The sequence below is a fragment of the Trachypithecus francoisi genome, unplaced genomic scaffold (assembly GCF_009764315.1).
Source record: "Trachypithecus francoisi isolate TF-2019V2 unplaced genomic scaffold, Tfra_2.0 Lachesis_group17, whole genome shotgun sequence".
Lineage (NCBI taxonomy): Eukaryota > Metazoa > Chordata > Mammalia > Primates > Cercopithecidae > Trachypithecus > Trachypithecus francoisi.
This window is the reverse complement of record NW_022681462.1, coordinates 51,523,789-51,544,847: the sequence shown is the minus strand read 5'-3', so window position 1 is coordinate 51,544,847 and position 21,059 is coordinate 51,523,789. Positions and strand designations below refer to the sequence as shown.

Below are 21,059 nucleotides of genomic sequence, written 5' to 3'. Positions count from 1 at the left end.
AAAAGTGCTGATCCAAATCAGTGATCCGGCAGCTGGAGCTTTAAAGCCAGACACACCTGAGTCGGAATTCCACCTCACCCCTCTTTCCAGCTGTGTGACCTTGGGCTCATTTTCTAATGTCATGGAGCCTCCGCTTTCTTTCTGTAAAATGGGGATGTTTTTCTTCATTGTAACTTGGTTGTAATGACTTCCTGTATTATGTATTAAAGTATTTGTACACTTCTGTGTGCCCGGCACAATAAATAAATGGATATTTATTAAATATATTTGTTGAGAGAATGAACACACAGTGAGTGATTCTTTGTCAGTTCTTCATTTGTGGAATGAGAGAGGAGGTTTGCTTATTGATAGGGAGGAGGAGGCGATGAGGATGCTGAAAAATAGAGGGAAGCATAAAGCTCATCAAAATTTCCCTTTGCCTGTTCTTTTAGTTATGTAATCTGATTATTGCATGGCCTTATTATGCAGAGTAGTCGGGGAAGGTGGTTAGAGCACTGACTTTATCAACACCACTAGATCTATTTAAGCCTTAGTAAAGCTATAAAACTGCCCTTCTGTTTACTTATTCATGGTCTTTCATCGTGATTCTTATTCTGAAAAAGCGATGGGGGTTGAGTGTACAACTCAAAAAGAAATGGTTATGTAACACTGAAGAGAACTCATCTGTTTTAATAATATGGTTACTTGTAACTGATGACTTTTAACAAAAGATGATGCTTTGAGGAGGGAATTTTCTGTTTCACATGCCGAGACAAGAGCTCTTTCTACATTTTTTTTTTCTTTTAATTTTGGCCAAGATAAATTTTAGATGGACATGGTATGAGTTTGCATGAGAGTGCTCTGGCTTTCGAAACCTGAGTTGATGGCATGGGTGCATTATTTCTGTTAAGGGATACTATCACATGTAACCTCAAAAGAAAACTCGAAAGGTGGAGTTTCTTTCACCTTTTTTTTTTTTTTTAAAGGAGGGATAGTACAGTTATGAGTGGTGAGTAAAATATCAGTATACAGCATAGGCAAATTAAGAGCTGTGTACAGACTTTGAATACCAGAAGGAAAACAAATACTGTTGTCAGAGACCACGTGCAGGAAATGAATATGTCTTCTGAACTGTGCTACTGGCTGCAGCACAACAGCAGAAGTAGTTTAGGTTCACAAACCAGATTATACTGTTTTTACAATAGTTCAGGGACACACAAAGCTGCTTAGGGTTGACTTTATATGAATAGCTGAGAAAGTTGAGTTGGTAGCGAATGGGAAGGGACCATGGGTGGATCAGGAGCCCAGATTTGAATCTGAATCCCTTCCACTCTCTTGCCTTTTGATTTGTGTATGAAACTTTCATTTTTTTTCTCTAAGCCAATGAGAAGAGTTCAGTTTGAGTGCTTTAGTGGTGCTTGAAGTGATAGTTCAATATTGAAGTTACACTGTGGATATAATTATGAGAAATCGAGTGTACTGTGAAGTCACATGGGAGAAATGTAGAGAAACTTCTTGGGATTGAGGAAGGGGACCCCACATAATTCTGTGTTTTGTCTTTTGTTCTAGATAAATGCTTAGCTATTATAATAAATAAGCTTTTTATTAAAATCCACTCAGTTATTTTGTGTATGATGTCTTCTGATGTCGTATGGAATCATAGACTCTTGGGTTGCAGTGCTGCATCTGCCCTAGCTTCACAATGTGTGTTTTTCTTGTGTAACCTGAGTTCCCCACTTGGTCACTAAGAGGCGCAGTCCATTGAATTGCCACCTGGGAGGAGCTCCCTTCTCATTGGTCAGTTAGTGATCTTTTATTTAGTGCTGAATTGAATTGTCTTCAAGAGTAGGGTAATTTTAACATATCTTGACAGAGTCATATGATTGAATTTCATGGTTAGTATTACCATATTGACTATTACTTGGCTGTTGAATGCTCTTTTTTAGTGACTAAAATAAATGAATAACTTTATATGTAAGTTTACCTATAGTAAAAAACGGGAAATTTTTCTTACTATTAAACAAAAGTTACTCAGTCTTTAGCCAGTTGGGTTTTACAAGTGAGCAAAGAGCAGCTGCATATGTGTGATAAATACTACTGATAGCTGCTTGTAGAATCTGAAATCTCCGTTGTTTTGGATGCTTTGACATGAAGACTTGTCAGTGCCCTTTGACTGTTGATGAAAGAAAGCATGTGCTAATCCTTTTTTTGGACCCTTTAGTTGATGATTTTTTATTTGCCAGTCTCTCTCTTCAAACTTAGTTCCTCATACTTGATGTTGTAGTCGAGACTGCAAGGCCGTTTCCACCCTTGGAAGGGGCGCTTTCCTTTTTAATGCATCTTCACCAGGTGTCTGTAAAACTCTTCTGCCCTTTTTCGCCACCTGACGCACTGCCCAGCCAGATCTTCCCTCCCCCTTTGTCTTAATCCATATTGTGCTGCTGTTATAGACCACCACAGACTGGGTAATTTAAGTGAACAGGAATTTATTGGCTCATGACTCTGGAGGCTGAGAAGCCAAAGGTCGAGGGGCTGACATCTGATGTCTCGTGAAGGCCTTTTTGCTGCATCATAAGGTGGAAGGCATCGCATGGTGACAGGGAGGGGGAAGGGGACTGAACTCTCCCTTTTATAATAAACTCCCTCTGGACATAACTAACCCACTCCCTCAGACTATCCTTTTTACTCCTCCCTCCTGGCCTTACACCTCTCATGAGGCCCCAGCTCCCAACGCTATTGCATTTGGTAATGAAGTTTCCAACACTTGAACTTTGGGGACATTCAAACCATATAGCACCCTTTTTGAAAGAATTACTCATAAACTCTCATGGCCGGATTTCTTCTCTTGCACCCTTCATTATCTGTTCATTTAAATTGTCTCCGCTTCTCTAACATAGAGGTGCTTTTTTACTACAGTGATAGCTCATCTAACTGGAACCGAGCTTGCTGCCTGGTCCCCCGACCTGCCATCTGTCGTAGAACACAGCTGTAAATGACTGAACAAGCATGCAGAGCCCAGATGACTGGGCCCTTTCTTTGTTGGAGTCGGAATGTTACTGCCTGACGTAATATTCCCGGAGGCTATCCCTTAATTGCAAAGACTGGATAGTAATTAGTGTTCATAATGATTTCCCTGGGCCATTAAGAAAAGTACCTTCAATGTGCTCAAGAATTCAGGGTTTAGAAAGATTTCCATCCAGATTGACTCCTTAAAGAAAAAAGATGCGGTGCATAATTTATTTTACTTTTAGTTACCTGCTAACATAGCTATGCAAACTGACTCATTTGTTGGGGAGTGGGTGGTGGCATTAGGTAAAGTCTTACCATATTGTCTATTTTGACTGTTTCATTCTTAATAGAAGTCTACACATTCCCTGCAATTGAGGTATAATTTTCTTTAAAGGGAGTGTTGTTTCAGATAAGGTAGCTGCCTAAGAAAGGAATAATTCTATATTGAGTCTTTTAATTTTAAGCTCTTTAGGGAATGGAAACATTGTCTTATTAATTGTAAAGTCCCAGCTGATAGCACTGACATATTCTTGTGCTTCCTTTGCCTGCCTGCTCATCTGCAGCCCTGATCACAGAAGGAAGGGAGAAGTAGATGAGAAATAGTAGTTATGAGGATGAAACGTGCACAAATAGGAGCCCTCTCACCTTAGGCTTGGTTTGGGGGTCTGGAGGCACGTGATGAGAACAGCAGCAGATCTGTGGGCTCACGTTTCCTTACTCGTGCTCCATTAGTACTCCAGTCTGAAGGGATGATTTAGTACCAACCAGGAGATGTTTAGAAGACCGAGATGCAATGAACACACGTGTGCGTGTGTCTTTATAGCAGCATGATTTATAATCCTTTGGGTATGTACCCAGTAATGGGATGGCTGGGTCGTATGGTACTTCTACTTCTAGATCCTTGAGGAATCGCCATACTACTGTTTTCCATAATGGTTGAACTAGTTTACAATCCCACCAACAGTGTAAAAGTGTTCATTGCGGCACTATTCACAATAGCAGAGACTTGGAATCAACCCAAATGTCCATCAGTGACAGACTGGATTAAGAAAATGTGGCACATATACACCATGGAATACTATGCAGCCATAAAAAAGGATGAGTTTGTGCCCTTTGTAGGGACATGGATGCAGCTGGAAACCATCATTCTCAGCAAACTATCACAAGAACAGAAAACCAAACACCGCATGTTCTCACTCATAGGTGGGAATTGGACAATGAGATCACTTGGACTCGAGAAGGGGAACATCACACACCGGGGCCTATTATGGGGCGGCCGGGGGGAGGGATTGCATTGGGAGTTATACCTGATGTAGATGACAAGTTGATGGGTGCAGCACACCAACATGGCACAAGTATACATACGTAACAAACCTGCACGTTGTGCACATGTACCCTAGAACTTAAAGTATAATTAAAAAAAAAAAAATTGCAGGCACCTAGATCTTGGACTTCCCAGTCTCCAGAACTGTGAGAAATAAATTTCTGTTGTTTAGAAAAAAAAAAAAAGACCGAGATGTTTGCTGAAGTACTCTGAGCTGTCTCAGGTTGATTACATGCTTTCTTATCTTAGATGGCTCCTGGAGAGCTATCTGGGTAATACGCTCTCCTGCTTTGGTAATTTTGGATTTTTTGCAGACACTTTTTGGAAGAGAGCGCCTATGAGTGAGACCTGTGGTTTTGGGGTTTACAGCGCACAACCAGTCAAGCTAAGCTGGTCTTTGCCTTTTGGGTGGATGCATACAGAAAGAGTGGTCAGTAGATTCCCCAGTGCTGTACTCATGCCATTCAGTTCGTGGTCACGGACGTTTCCATATTTGCTAGTAAAAATAAGAAACTTCAGAAAGGGGAGTAGTTTGGAATTGTCAAGTTGAACTGCGAATGGTATGGATGAGATATTCTGGGGAGAGAATAGACAGGTTTGGCTTAGCTACTAGGTGAGCGTCCTTCTAGCTCTCTGGGATTTCTTTCTAATCTGTAAAATCACCTATTTTGTTGAAGTAGGCTTGCCTGTCCTTTCAATTCTTAGACATTTCAGAACGTAAGTTATGTGTTTTTCGGGGGGGTGGGGGGAAGGTATTTGTTAGAATTTACCTGTTACGAATCTGACCTTCGCACACCAAACCCCCAGCTAAGACAGTAAGTTGCATATATAATTATAATAAATACTATGTAAGTCTGAAAGGGGAAAGAGAACTTGAGTTTGCGACTTTTCTTGTAATCTTGAAGAAGTAATTCCCAAACTTCAGAGTGCATTAAGAAATCACTAGGACGCTCGTTTAAAAAGGCATGAATTCCTATACCCCAGTTACACAGATCTGATGGCCTGGGATAGAGCCTGGAAGTCTGCATGTCACAGGTGAAAGGGAGTGATATATTTGTTACTGAAATTGACCTGCCTAATAGAAAAACTTAACATACTTTACCCCCAGTAAATCTCTTAAATCCAAAATATTAACACTCCCAAACCAACAGCACATCACTAAAAAGTCAGCGAACAAATATCAGGAAACAAAGCTTCCCAGTTGGTTGGGAATGAGAAGCAGCCAGGTCTTATCGCTTCTGTTGCAGGCAGGTGTCGCACTGCCATGGAATCTTCTCTTCTGACTTAGTGACGGAGACTGCCGTCTTCTTGAGGTTCAGTGTATGACAAGCTTCCCTCATCCTTGCATGTCTGCAGAGATGTGACATGGTTTTGTGACATAGCTTCTAGTCTTGGGGGGAATCATTGTGCTCTCCCTTTTATTTCCTGGCCAGTTGCTACCTCAAACCTGTCCCCTTCTGGGATTTGGAAAGGATTATTTGCAGCTCACATCTTGAGAGATCCATTTTCTGTCCTTTGATGATCTTCAGCGCCATCCAGGCATCTTTGAAGGCTCAGCTGCAGCCTCCTTGGTGGGTTCACACCACTAGCCCCATAGGGATGTGTCCTCCCTTAACAGCTGCTTTGCACATCCTATCAAAGCAGAGCAATTGGTTTCACACTGTCTTCTTTCCTAAGTGTTTCTACCCCAGGGCACAGTATTTCTCTGTGATGCTCATCTTTTGTGTGTATGTGTTTTTTTTTAAACACCTCTCTAAATTGTAAGCTCCCTGCAGGCAGGTTGCTGTGTTTTATCTCCTCAGCAGTGTGAGGTATGTCGTGAGCACTAGTTAAAAGTAGTCTTCAGGTTACTGAGACGTCCATTAATAGGCTTCACTATTAAGCAAATATAAAGCCAATTTCAGGCAATTAATCTCTGAAATTTTTATTTCAGATTAAACTCAACAGATAAAAGGAAGCTTTAATTTATGATGAGAGAAAGATGGGAACAACTAAAAGCCTCTTACAGTTTCAAAAAGCCATGGACCAGAGTGGCTTGTGAATGTGTGTTCACATGCCTTCAGGTTCCCTAAACAATTCCTGTGGGGTGTTCTTTCTTTATCACAAGAAGAAAAAGGCCAGGAGTTGAAAATAAGTTTTTATTATTGGTTAGTGTGTTGCCATGTTTGATGATATCTATTAAAATATGTTATGGAATAATGTACTTGGCAGTTCCTATGTAAGTTGGTTAAGAGGACATTTGTGGTCATTCCTGTTTCAGGTCCACAGCCTGGTATAGAGAACCAGTCTAGGTGTGACTCTTGAGCTTGTTAACCTAGCCCCTCTAAGCTTTAGTTTCTTCATCTGTGAGTTGAGGATAATGATACTTGCGTTGTGTGGGGAAGTAACAACGCACATAAAACGCTCGTTCACTAACTGCCTCAAGAGTGGGGCCAGTGTGGTTCCTGTGACCTGTTCTTACAGTCCCGCCTCAGGACTGTAATGCTCTCTGGTGTCACAGCATATGCTTGCTGGAGTTTAGGCTGTGTGTGTGCACCCCTCTGGGCTACTGAGGGAAGAAGGCATTTGTTATTCCTAACTTGCGTGTTTACCTTACATAGTATCATAAACATGATAAATTTTCCTTGTCTCCTATTTATTCTTAGGCTGTATGAGTACAAAAGTTTTATGATTCTGGATAAAGGTGAGATTTAGGGAGAAAGCACTATGAATGGAAAAAGTGCTGTTGAGTCATGTGCACTTTCTTGCTAAGATGTGAGGTGGTGGCACCATTTAATAGCAAGGCTCTAGAGGTGAGAGAAGGTCAGAGGATGAGTGGGGAAACTTTCTGATAGAGTGGTTGGTATTAGACCTCTTCCGATTGGAGTCTTGAGGTGAAGGCTCTATCTTTCATTGCTTGAATTCATTCACTCCTCAAAGTTCCTCTTAATATGGATGAGACCAATGGAATTTGCCTCTCGACGAATATACTTACTCATCAAATGTGTTTTAAAGGGTAATAATTGGAGTTTAGGTAAGGATTATGCAGCATGAAGTTACCTAGCCTTTAATGATAGTAGAACATTTGAGAAGATAGGAACATTGCCATCTTTTTCTTTTTTCTTTTCTTTTTTCTTTCTTTTTTTTTGAGTTGGTGTCTTGCTCTGTCGCCCAGGCTGGAGTACAGTGGCACAATCTTGGCTCACTGCAACCTCTGCCTCCCAGATTCAAGTGATTCTCACGCCTCAGCCTCCTGAGTAGCTGGGATTACAGGCGTCCACCACCATGCCTGGCTAATTTTTGTATTTTTAGTAGAGATGGGGTTTCACCATGTTGGCCAGGCTGGTTTCGAACTCCTGACCTCAAGTGATCCACCTGCCTTGGCCTCCCAAAGTGCTGGGATTACAGGTGTGAGCCACTGCACCCGGCCAGATGTTTTTCTTTTGGGATTTAAAAGCCTCCTTTTGAATGCTGTTCCTTCTGCCTCTAGGCTCCTCTCTATGGGCCAGAGAGAGATTTCATTCTAGTGCGATGGTTTTTCAAGTGCGAGGTGGCAATTTTGACTTGGTTGGAAACATAAAGGAGAGTTGAAAATCAAGCCATTTTCTTCAGCTTGGACCTCTATTAAGAATAGTTTGAGTTTTCTTAAAAAAAAAAAAAAAACATACATTTTTGTGAAATTTAAAGACTAAAAATGAACCAGAAACTAAGAAGGTTGCTCTACCAAAGGGGATGTCGGTTGTGGTTATTTGAGCCGTTCAAGTTACGTGAAATGATGTTGATTGGAAGAAAAATTTTAATTCTAAATCATGCTATGTCTGCTAACCCTTAAAAGCATAGAGGCGAAATAACTTAGGCTGTTTCTCTGAAAACAAAATATTTTGATAGAAATTTGACGAGTTAGTAGAAACAGCAGGAGTCCCTCTCCTGAAGTATGTATATAAAATCACTGTGGAAAAGGGATCCTGCTGCTGCTTTTGTACTGTGGGCAGATAACTGAAGAAAATTCAAAGTTCCTCATCTGTAGAATAGGCTAGTGACCAGCTTTGTTGCCCTCATAGGGTTTTTTAGGATCTGTTGAGAAAATAAATGTGAATAGTATTTGGGGGCTTTTTATCACTAATTATCTTATAAACACATTAATGTTTACATGGTGCTATATAAATAAAGCTAGCAATGAATCTTTAATCTCTGCCATCTGGCATTTTATATTTATTTTATCCCTGGATGGGATACTGTGCCCAAGAAATGTAGGTAATAGGACAAGACAGTAACATTCATAAATGGATGCTTGGTATGCATATTTAATACTGACCAAGTAATTTACTGGTATATTTTAAGAATGGATGATACAAGGGGAAAAAAAATCCTGTTAAATATTAAATTCAGAATCTCTCTATGCGCAAGTTAGGTGTTTGAGTGACCCAACATCAGGTGGGTCCAGAGTGATCCAGTAATCTAGAGTTAGGTGAAGGAACATGATTTATTGCTCATTTTCAGTGAGCAGGCTGGATGAAGCAGCCCTTAAGAAATCTTATAGAGGGGCCGGGCGCGGTGGCTCAAGCCTGTAATCCCAGCACTTTGGGAGGCCGAGACGGGCGGATCACGAGGTCAGGAGATCGAGACCATCCTGGCTAACACGGTGAAACCCCGTCTCTACTAAAAAAATACAAAAAACTGGGCCGGGCGCGGTGGCTCAAGCCTGTAATCCCAGCACTTTGGGAGGCCGAGACGGGCGGATCACGAGGTCAGGAGATCGAGACCATCCTGGCTAATACGGTGAAACCCCGTCTCTACTAAAAAAAATACAAAAAACTAGCCGGGCGACGAGGCGGGCGCCTGTAGTCCCAGCTACTCGGGAGGCTGAGCCAGGAGAATGGCGTAAACCCGGGAGGCGGAGCTTGCAGTGAGCTGAGATCCGGCCACTGCACTCCAGCCTGGGTGACAGAGCGAGACTCCGTCTCAAAAAAAAAAAAAAAAAAAAGAAATCTTATAGAGGCCAAAATGGGATGATATAATAGATGTCTAGCCCCAAACATCAGTGAGTAATGCCTTTTCCCGAGTCCTTAAGTTCCCAGCATAATGCAGTCCGTTTATGGTTACACGCATGTTCATTTTCTCTTTAAATACTCTTCAGGTGGTATGAAGGAGGGTCGTGTGTTGTAGCTAAAGAGATGCCAGGAGAGGTGTGGCAAGGGCCTCCCTTGTGAGTTGGGCCACCCAGCTTGGGCAGGCCTAGGCTTGTAGCCCACCCTGAGAGGAGTCAGTATGTTCCCTCTTGGGTAGTATTGAATAAATCACAGGCAAACTTTTGTCCTTTAAAAAACTCTTGGTGTAGCTTCCTTAGTACACTATTATATGCATATTAACATTCAGTACATTGAATCCCAGCTTCAGTTTTTCTCCCAAGACTATTTTGCTGGCCATTTTGGTTCCTTTACACAAAGGTGACCCATCTCAGTAGGTGGATGATTACTATTAGTTTCAAATTTAGAAGTTTGCTTTTTTTTTTTTTTTTTTTTTTTGGAGACAGAGTGTTGCTCTGTCACCCAGGCTGGAGTGCAGTGGCACAATCTCAGCTCACTGCAGCGACCCGATCTCAGCTCGCTGCAGCCTCTACCTTCCAGGTTCAAGCGATTCTCCTGCCTCAGCCTCCTGAGTAGCTGGGATTACAGGTGCATGCCACCACGCCTGGCTAAATTTTGTATTTTTAGTAGATTTGGGGTTTCACCATGTTGTTCAGGCTGGTCTTAAACTCCCGACCTCAGGTGATCCACCTGCCTTGGCCTCCCAGAGTTCTAGGATTACAGGCGTGAGCCACTGCACCCAGCCCTTTTTAAAAAAAAATAGAGAAATACGTTATTTTAGCACTCCATTCCTTCCCCTTGCATTGACCATTCCTTTCAAAAATTAGAAATGGGCCTACATTGACTACACTTGAGACAATTGCAGTCTACGAGGAGAAGGGAGCAAGGGAATCAGCATGGGCCTTTGTTGGAGTGGTATGAGGGTGCATCCCTGCCGAGAGCCCACTGTGTGCTGGGTGCCAGGGCCAGGACTAGGGCCTTACGGACTCTATGCACTTTATTTGCCAGCTGCCTGACTCTAGAGCAGGGATGAGGCACCTGAACACAGGGGGTCGGAAACTCCTAGAACTTAAGTAACTTCCCTGAGGAAATACGGTGATGAGGTGGAGGACAAGGAAAGACACTCAAGGCTGCCTGGGTCCCAGATTCGTTTTTCCTGGTACAGTGTCTTGTTTGAAAGGAAGGAGGCAGAATTATTAGATGATTTTCTGATTTAAATTCCACGTGGACCTAATTTGGAGACCTACTGTGTGATAATGAAGACTGGTGCTGTCACATGGTCTGGCCTCATCACAAAAATAAGTGATTAGTTGTTAGTTCCTGATACTCTGTTCCCTAAGTAAGGGAGACTCATGTTTTATGTAAAGCAGATGCTGAGTGAATTCACAGTTCTCAGCTGTTATGCCACTTTCTAAGTCTTGAGGATACACACTTGTGGTCTTGAGTTCAAGCATAGAAGGAAGCATAGACCATTTTCTGTTCCTCCTTATGGCTTTATTTATGTTAACATTTATTTGAAAAAAGAAAGGTACTACTCTATAAATGTCTGAGGAGGCTTTTTCATAGACCTGTGGATTTTCTTGATTTGTAGAGATCTTAGGTGTTAATCATATCAGATACTCAGAAGACCCTTCCATCCCCAACGTTGTACTAACACATTCCCAAGGCAGCATACTTATGCTCTTGAAAAGAGGGAGAGCCAGGACAGTGCGTTGGACATTTTCCCTTATCATTTGGTTTCTGTCAGCGAGAAATATGCTTTAGTAATTTGGAAATAAACTCACTGCAGGGGGTGAATAACAGGTTTGAAGGTTGATTAGTTGCTAAGGAGATGATCTTTGTGTGCTTATGTGGAAAGTGTGAGAGGATCACTTAATACCATAACCTCTGAAGTTTTCTACTCTTTCTCCTTGGGTTCAAGAAAACCATCATTTGGTTTCAGGTTGTGTTGACAGTCACAATCAACTATAGGAACTATCATTAATTTAGGGAAACCAGGTTCCAGGGTTGTGCTTGACCACTGACCATGTGCCACATAATGTTCTTTGTGCTCCATGTGTTGTACACAGCAGCCCTATGAAGTGGGTACCACAATGATCTCACTTACACAGATAGGAGCCTGAGGCACACCAAGCAGAGTCTTGCCCAGGTGCAGTTACTCAGTGTCATAGTTGTAATACAGTGTCATTTTCATAGAGTTGCTTTGTCCAAATTGTAACTTGAGTTCCTGCACAAACTCCTCCTCAGATTTGAAGTTTTAAAGTTCACAACTCTTTAAATCATGAGAATACAAGGGAGACAGGCTGTTGGAAAATACGGGGATGTTCTTTCTGTTTTACATCTGTTGCAGAAGAACTATTTCTCACAAAGTCCTTAAGTAGATCATGCTGAGCATATCTGGATGCTCTTTGCTACTGGCCTGAGAAATGACCAGCAGGGCATTGCAAAGAGTGAGTAGAGAGTAACAAGACTGACAGTAATTCAACCCAGTACTCCTCATCTGGGTGGAAGGAGAATGATACCAACTATGACTGATATCTAGTGATACAGATGGGTTACAGAATTTTAGATTCTAGGTGAGGCATTATAATAACACCTGTAAGAAACCTGTCTCCCTCCTACCCCCCAATTTCTTTATACACTAAAAAAAAAAAAAAAAAAAAAAAAAATCCCAGAATTGTAAAGAAGTATATAAAGAAATTGGTGGGAGGAGGGAAAGAATTTTAAAAAGTGAATTTGTTTGATAGTTTCCTCATGTTATGCTTTAGCTTGTTTCTTTCTTGCAGTCCCCCCATTGGGACTGCAGGAGAGCTTCAAAGAAGACTTTCAGTATAATTCTTGTGAAATAAAGTAATGGGTATTGGGAATACACAGGGAAAAATTATAGTTATCCATTTTTGACGGTAAAATGTCTAGAGGGTTTTTTGGGGGTCATTTTTTTTTTTTCCTGTAACAAGTTAAGAAGGAAAGAATGGCCAATGTGATTTGTAGGAAAAAAAAAGTTTCTTCGAGATGGTGTTATGTAAATTAAACCTGTGAAGGAAATAAGTAATTGATGCTTTATCAAAAACTCATTTGTTCAAGGAATTGTCTTGCTTAAGTGTGGTTCATTATAAACTACATTATTATATTGGAGAGCACAGGACTATTTTGTCATCACTGTTGGTTAGTAAGAGATGAGTATAGATGAAATACGATTTGTTGGAAACTTCAGCCATTTTGTTCTAATGATTGTGCAAAAACATTGGTGCTCATTGATCTTTTTTTCCTGTTTTTCAGGGTCGACATGTTAAAACGGGTCAGTTGGCAGCCATCAAAGTTATGGATGTCACTGAGGTAAGATTGAGTCACACACCTTTTTAAATAAATTGTTAGATGGAAGACAAAGATTCCCCCAACAACATAGAGTATTACTCTGTTTGGAAAATCTGATCACTTGAACAAATTGCTCTCCTGTGACATTGTGGGTTCATAGGTCCAGTGGACTAGTTGGCCTAAATTGTAGTACACGGTCTCTAAGTAACTAAAAGGCAGTAGCATTTTCTCAAAACACATGCAGTACACACACACATCTGAGTGATGTCATCCTTGGCAACGTAATGGGCCATAATTGGAAACATCTTCTCTAATGGAAAAGAAAAAATTTGAAAAGGGATCATGGAGGTCACATGAATAGGGAGATTGAGGGTTTCGAGTGGAGAAAAGCTTCTCTAGGGTATTAGGCCACATTTGTGCCATTTCTTTTATTTTTAACATGGGGGAGGAAAACAGACCCAGCCAATTTCCCAGAGGTTGGAAAACAGAAACATCTGCTAGAATGCTGAGCAGATTGTTGGCAAAATTTAGTAGCAAAAAATAGTTCTTGAAATGGTCGCATGAGGATTTACTGTGCAGCTTTAGATGGGAAAGAGGAGAATGTGACCGAGACAAAAAGTAAGTGTACGTGTGCCCATATGTGTGCTTGTAATATAAGCATGAGCCCATATTTAAATTCTTTAAAAATAGTAATAGATTATAATGAACTAAATCCATTTCATTTTAAAGTATTTTTTATCTGAAATTTTACTTCATGCTCATATTTACCTCTAACTTGCCTAATTATGAGTAGGATTCAACATCATATTTCACAGATTCTAGAAAGAGTTCACCAGTAGCATTGGAGATTTGGGATAACTTTAAATCCAGCCATAATTTCCACAAGTCTGGGGTCAGTCAAGGGAGATAATGGCTAACTGATCTCCAGTGTGCTACCCAGAGAGTGAAATCTCCTTCTTTGCCTTGCTCTCTGCTTGGTCTCTGACAACATGGTCATCTTCAGAATGGGTATTTGTCAGTAAGAATTGGAAAACACTGTTGTCCCTGGACCACAAGACAACTAATAGAGCCTTTCATAAATATTTGAAGATGTGACATTTTATGAGGTGACCACTCTCTTTTCTCTGTTAAAGAGAAGCATGGATACTTTAAAATGAAAACGTACCGTTGCTTAGTTGAATGGCCAAAAGCTTCTCCTTGACATACTCTGATGTAGACTATTCTGTTGTATTACAGTGATCCTATCTTGGTATACAGCTCAGTGGGAAATTGGATACTTTCCAGTTAAATATTTTTTTAAGATGTTTTTAAAGAGTGGCGAAGGAACCGTAACTTCTTGCTTATTTTATTTTGAATACAGTAGTTGAGCTATTTATGAAGGACCCTCTCTGTGAATGGAATGACCGATACCACCTTCCTACCAAAGTCTCCATTCAGAATGCTGTGCATCTTGCCAGTGCTATGTTGGGAGTGGTGTTACGGGAAAATATGGTCTTTCCATTATTTATTAACACACTTTTTGACTTGTTTACTGGCAGACTTGTAGGTACAATTTTAAATGTAATCTTTTGGAATTTTATGAACTGAGAGTCCACCCTTGCAGTGTCATGCAACTTGTGCTGCTTCCCCTGACACTGCTGTTGTGCCTGGTCAGGATATGCCCTCTTTCACATCTCTAATGGAATCTACATGGGGTTCGCCTTCTCTGTAGGGATCTTCTTCACCTAAGTCTGGCTGTGATTATAAGTGTGCAATATATGATCACTGTAAAAAAAAAAAAAAAAAAAAAAAGAAGTGTAAAGTATAGGAAAATATAAAGAAAAAGTTAAATCCTTATACTTCTGCCACATTATTATTATTATTATTTTTGAAATGGAGTCTCCCTCTGTCACCCAGGCTGGAGTGCAGTGGTGCGATCTCTGTTCATTGCAACCTCCACCTCCTGGGTTCAAGCAGTTCTCCTGCCTCGGCCTCCATATAGTAGCTGGGATTACAGACTCCCACCACCACGTCCAGCTAATTTTTGTGTTTTAGTAAGATGGGGTTTCACCATGTTGGCCAGGCTGGTCTTGAACTCCTGACCTCAAGCAGTCTACTGGCCTCGGCCTCCCAAAGTGCGGGGATTACAGGCGTGAGCCAGCGTCCCCGGCCCTCTGCTACCTTATAATAGCTATTGTTAGTGCTTTGGTGTATTTCCTTTCAATCATGTCTCTGTGAACTTAACTATAAAATACATACTCGTATGTGTAATGGATGCTTTTGTATCCCACTTACTGAGTGGGATACAAAAGGTATTTTCTTGCCTGGAAAATCAGGCAATGTTGGACACATGCATGATGTAAGTATTTGTAATTATTGCAAAACCCATGTATTCAGGTAAAATGAAAACCAGATGGTGAGTCCTCAAATAAGTATTATACAAACCCAATCAACCATTTACCATATTGTCCACTCAGTAATGTTTCTTGTGTGCTGTTTTCATGCAGTGACCTTTGCTATAGCATGGGGCACAGTCGTTGCCCGTAGTAAGTGTTGTTTATGGATAGAGGGCCGTGTATAGCAGTCATCCTGGAAAACATGCCCTTGCCAAGCCTGCATGTCAAAGCTCCTCTGAACTCCTCTTGTGCAGTTGTAGGCATTGGCCTGGCTGGGACCTGGGAGCAAGTGGGGAGCAGGCTGAGTGAGAGAGATTTTGCAGCATGTGCTTCTGGTCCCAACTCCAGCAGGAGGGGCTGTTGGAGCGGGTTCTCTTGATGAGAACAGGACTCTTCATGGTTTTTTACCTCCACTTAGTTTCATCTCAGGAGCAAAAAAGTGCAAATACTTGTTTTTGGGAAAAATCACAGATTTGTTCTGACTCTTTAGGTGAAAGTGAGAGGCAGTTACCAGGCTACTAGTTATTCCTCAGGCCCAGAAGGCAAGAATTGCAGCAGGTGTGGGAAGTTGAATGGTGTGGCTGCGTTTCTCCCGAGCTGTCAGCTGTTGGCAGGCTGAATGAATCTAGCTCTGGAGCTGGCTGCAGACAGTGCAAAGATGGTGGCCCACTTCACTGGCTTTACTTGATTGTGTGAATCTGGAAAACAAGACCAGCTGAGAATTCAGATTTCATCCTGGGGTGGGGTGACAAGGGACTGTGGAGGAAACCAAGGGGCCTGGAAGTGGGGAGGCATTTATTTGCAAGAGATGTCAAGTTCTCTTCAAATTTGGTGTGTGAGTACTTTAGCTGTATTAAGAATTGACTATCCTTAGGATTTTGAAAGGCTCTTTTTAAGGAAAGTGTGTCTTTTATCTGATTGGTTTTGGGAAGGGCTTAAGGAACAGATTAAGGATGTGCTCAAAGTGGATGATATTAGGACAGCAGATCTGTAATGTTTTGTTTGTTTGTTTTAAATAATGATAGATTCAGAGGATTTGCAGAAAAATGTATAGGGAGGTCTCGTGTACCCTTCATTCCGTTTTCCCATGATAAAATCTTGCATAACTATAATACAGTATTATAGCTTAAGTACACATACAAAACAAAGCATGGCAAATGATTGCTTTTACCAGTGATTCTCAACCTGGAGTTCATAAACTCTTTGAGTGAGGTTTGTCTCTGAGAACAGAATTTTATTTTGCATTTTAATAGTGTCCCCCAACTTTTTATTATGAAAAAGTTCATACATCCAGAACTGTTGAAAGAATGAACACTCTCAACTCTTCACTTATATTCAATATTTGTTAACATTTTGTTCATGTGTGTGTGTACTGTTGTTGAAAATAATTACAGCTATCACCATGATGCTTCACCTGAAATTACTTGAGCATGTTTGTCTTAAAGACAGTCTACTGCATGTCATAAAATTGCACCTAATGTTCAGTCTACATTCATATATCTTTGTGCCAAGAATGTTTTTGTAACTCTTTTTGAATCATAGTCCAGGTTTATGGATAAGATAACTAAGTGTAGTGCATAAACCTGGACTATGATTTTTAGGCTAGTAAGTTTCTCTTTACCTTCCTGCCTCCGTTTTTATTTTTTCGTAACAGAAAATTGACTTTTGTAAGAATTCAGCCAAATTGTTTAGTAAAATATCCTGTATTCCGGATTTGAGTTTCCTCATGTTACGCTTTAACTTGTTCCTTTCTCTCCTCTGTTTCCTGTAAACTGGAATTATGTTGAGAGGTTTGATTAGATGCAGATTAAATATTTTTTGGCAAGAACACCTCAGTGGCGGTATTGGGTACTTGATATTGCCTCAGGTCAGGGGGTACGTCGTTCTAGATGAAGCTCGCTTCACTCATAGCCTTCCCATTATTAGTGAAGCCAGGTTGGGTCACTGGATTGAAGAGGTGACTGCCCGCGTTCTCCACCGTAAGGGAGCATTATTAGTTTTGCATTTCCTAAATAATCTATCTCCAGGGTGATACTTGGGCACTGTGTGAATATTCTGTTCATGAGTAACCTTTCAGCTAATGGCTTTGGCATTCATTTAATGATTCTTGCTTAGGTTAGTTATTATTGCAAAATGATGATTTTATGTTCTTCCTTCTGTATTTATTAGTCAACAACAGTCTATAGAAGAGTTTCCTAACTACCCCTGCCCTTCTCTCTTTGTCTGGATATTGCTGTGGACACGAGTGGTTTTGTTTAATGTGTTTCCATCAATAACAGCTGTTATTATTACATAATCAAGTTGTACCATATTTGGCAATGAGAGCCTTTGACATGACCCCAGTGGGTCCCCAGTGGAGTCTGCAGCCTTTCGACATGCCCCCGTTAGTTTTTGAGTACCTCTTTGTTTTTCTGGGACAAGTAGATATTTGAAACTCACCTACCAAGACATGGAATCCTCTGCTCTGAGGAGCCTTAATTCTGTTGAGTGGGAAATGTATTTAGAGACTAACATCTGGATGCTAAGTATACTCATTGCTACTGAGGTATTGCTGCTTCTAGGCCCTTTGAGTAGACAGAGCTAAGAAATACATTTTTCTTTTTCAAAAACCAGAGTTTTTTTCTTAATTTCTTCTATCTTGTATCTTATATTTGTCTTTTCTCTTACACTGAAAAATACTGAACTTAAAAACAGATTTTTATGTTCAGTGAACATAAAATTATTTCAGTATTATAACAATATTACTACTTAAAATAGACATGGAGGGGAGAAGTTAATATTTTTCTGAAGTTATTTTGGCCCTTTGCTTTGAATAAATCAAGGACAAACATTTCTTAGGTTAATGCACAGAGAACAGAGGCAAACTTACTATGTGGTGTTTTATGTCAGTTGGGGATGAAACGGTGCTCTTTGGAATGAATGATGTTTGACTACATTTCATCAGCACTGAGTAGCAGAGCTGCATCCAATCCAGTCTTCTGGCCTGTCCAGTGGTCTTTCCAACATTTGGTCCTTTTTCTCAGCCACTCGGGCATAGGATGCTGTTAAACCAGGGGATTCTCAAAGTGTAGCTATTGGACCAGCAGCTGCTGCGAGTACTTGAAAACTTTTTAGAAATGCAGCCTCTGGTTCCATCCCAGATTACTGCATCAGAAACTCTGGACTGGAGCCCTCCAAAAAATTCTAATGCGCCTTCAAGTTTGAAACCCCCTGCTTTAATGGAACCTTAGGAAAGAAAGAGCCCACTCCCTCCTGTCTGTGGGTGAAGAACTGCAGCTCAGAGACACTGATCCTTCTTGCTCAGGAGTACATGGCTAGACACTGCAGGAATTAGAACCTGGATCTTTGATTCCCTGCTTACTGTACTTGTGAAAGTATAACCATTTCAAACATCAGGTTTTTAAGTAAGCTCGTTGAGTGAGCTGATTTGATCTGAACTTTAAAGGATAGATGGATCTTGACCACATTTCTCCTTTTTAAAATTTGTTTTTGGCAGATTTGTCAGAGCAGACTTTCTTTTAGTGTTAAGACTACAGTGTCTGTGAATGGTAATTCTGTCATATTATTTAGGGGATGGGAAGATGTTGGGCATTATGTCTGCTACCTTCTCGTTATTAAATACATTAAAATATCACTTTTGCTGAAGACTTTTTAACATTCCCAATACACTCCTCAGCCACTTGTTCAAATGATCCACTCTCCACCTGCCTTCTTCCACCTGTGGCAGTCCTTTTTGCTGTGACTTTCTTCCCTGCAGGCTCCTTCTTTAGCCCCTCTGTGATTACAGCCTGTTTGGTCCTTTGACAACTACCTTTGCCCTATGAACTGTCTTCCTCTGCTGTGTATGTGTGTGTGGGTTTTTTTTGTGTTTCATTTTTGATTTTTGTTTTTTGAGATAGGCCTCACTCTGTTGCCCAGGCTGGAGGGCAGTGGCACCATCAGGGTTCACTGCAGCCTGGACTTCCTGGGCTCAAGTGATCCTCCTACCTCAGCCTCCTGAGTAGCTGGGACTACAGATGTGTGACACCATGCCCAGCTAATTTTCAAAATTTTTTTGTAGAGACTGAAGTCTTACTGTGTTGCCCAGGCTGGTCTCAAACTCCTAGGTGCAAGCTGTCTTCCTGCCTTGGCCATCCCAAAGTGCAGGACTACTGATGTGAGCCACTGATCCCTGCCGATTCTTCTGCTGTTTTAATTGTTAGCTAGAGAACAGGGGCCACATGTTCATTTTAGATCATATCCTCTTTTGGGATTCTCTTAGCCTTTCTAGGTTCATGATAGCACCCTTTGTTCACATGGGTGGTGCTTAGCTTATATTTGCTCTTTCTGAAGAATGTCCCAAGACAAAAGGCAGTTCTTGTTGTTCTTCTCCTTAAAAAATTAATTATTGTTATTATTATTATTATTTTGAGACAGGAACTTGCTTCATCCCCCAGGCTGGAGTACAGTGGTGTGATTACGTCTCACTGTAGCCTCAGCTTCCCAGGCTCAAGAGATCTTCCCACCTCAGCTTCTCGAGTAGCTAGGACTAACATTTTTTGTAGAGACCTGGTCTCCCTGTGTTTCCCAGGCTGGTCTCAGAGTCCTGGGCTCAAGCTGTCCTCCTGCCTTGGCTTCCCAGAGTGGTGGGATTATAGGCGTGAGGGACCACACCTGGCCAAAAGGCAGTTTTAAAGGAGAATTTCCAACAGTGTTTTGAGCAGTAGCAAAATATGTATATAGTGTCCCTTTTAAAAGATTAGAGACAGCCTTTATATTAATATTTATGTGCTACTAATTTTACTCATACATTTACTCATTTGTAGGCTAGTTTTAAATATTAAAAAGGAATAGAGAAAAGTATATTCACTCTTACTGAAAATATGACTAAGCACTAATTGCTTTGTTCAGATGTAATTTTGGTTCATTGGGATTGGAAATGGCAAATGTAAACCATGGTTTGTAGGTTTTTTGTTTTTGTTTTTAATGCTGTTCGTGGAGTTACACTAATTCATTTATTTAAACAAGTACTGAACAGTCTTAAAAACACTGTTCTCTCTGGAGTGGAATAGAAAGATTAATTATGCTTTAGGAGTAACTATTCTTGATTTCTTGGTAAATTAAAACTTGCTGTGAAAGGATGATCTTTGTAATTATTAATGAGCATTCTTCAAGCAGATTGAACATCCACAGTTTCTTAGTTTAATTTCATCATTTTATGAACCAAAGGCATTTTTTATAAGTAAAATAAATGGTTGAGTAAAAAAATCACCCAACACATTTTATATAATCTAAATTGCTGTTTTTTTTTTAAATGGATACTGTCCTTTCACCATCCCATCTCCTTTCCCCAGCTGCTGCTGCTGCTGCTGCTTCTTTCTTCTTTCTTTATTCCTTTCAGCTTTGGGCTGTACATGCAAGGTTTTGTTTTTTGTCTTGACACTTCCATTCTTGCTTCCGTTCCCAGTAAATGTATTGAAAAGAATGTCGTGTTGGAGGTCCCCAAGACCATCCTCAATTTCGATTCCAGCACATAGGTGTACTCTCCGCTGTGATTTCCAGCACAATGATAGGATCCAGAGCAAATTCAGCAAGAGAACAGGCACGTGGAAGGAAGTCTGAAGGGATTCAGGCACAGACTTCCCAGAGTCCTATCCCAGTACAGTTACACAGGCCCTGCTTAATTCCTCTGGCAGAGCTGTAATGGCACATATGAAATATTGTCTACCAAGGAATCTTGCTAGATACTCAATGCCTTGCATTTTTATTTGCGGATGGTAGTACAAGCAGCCTGTGCCTAGCATGCACCCAAAATTTCAGACTTCCAAAAGAAAATAGGTATGTGGCGTAAACCACATTCTAGGTACTGCGAGCCACTCTTAGCCAGTTCAGGGAGTGGTGGAAACCCTACCCAGATCAAAATCCCAGATGCCAGGCGAAGGGCAACCTTGCAAGCTGCCCTTTTTAGGGATGGCGTCAGGCCTCAGGACTAAACAGACACCTCTCCTGAGT

The 21,059-nt window shown here is 40.9% G+C and overlaps 1 protein-coding gene across 37 annotated transcripts in view; it reads left to right on the top strand.

Moving 5' to 3' along the window:
- Positions 1-21,059, top strand: part of MAP4K4 (mitogen-activated protein kinase kinase kinase kinase 4) — a 191,606-nt gene that overhangs the window by 78,788 nt on the left and 91,759 nt on the right. For all 37 annotated transcript variants that reach the window (XM_033175676.1, XM_033175668.1, XM_033175667.1 and 34 more), the window contains exon 3: positions 12,658-12,714. In XM_033175676.1, coding sequence (XP_033031567.1) covers positions 12,658-12,714 — 57 coding nt within the window. The remainder of the gene's footprint in view (positions 1-12,657; positions 12,715-21,059) is intronic.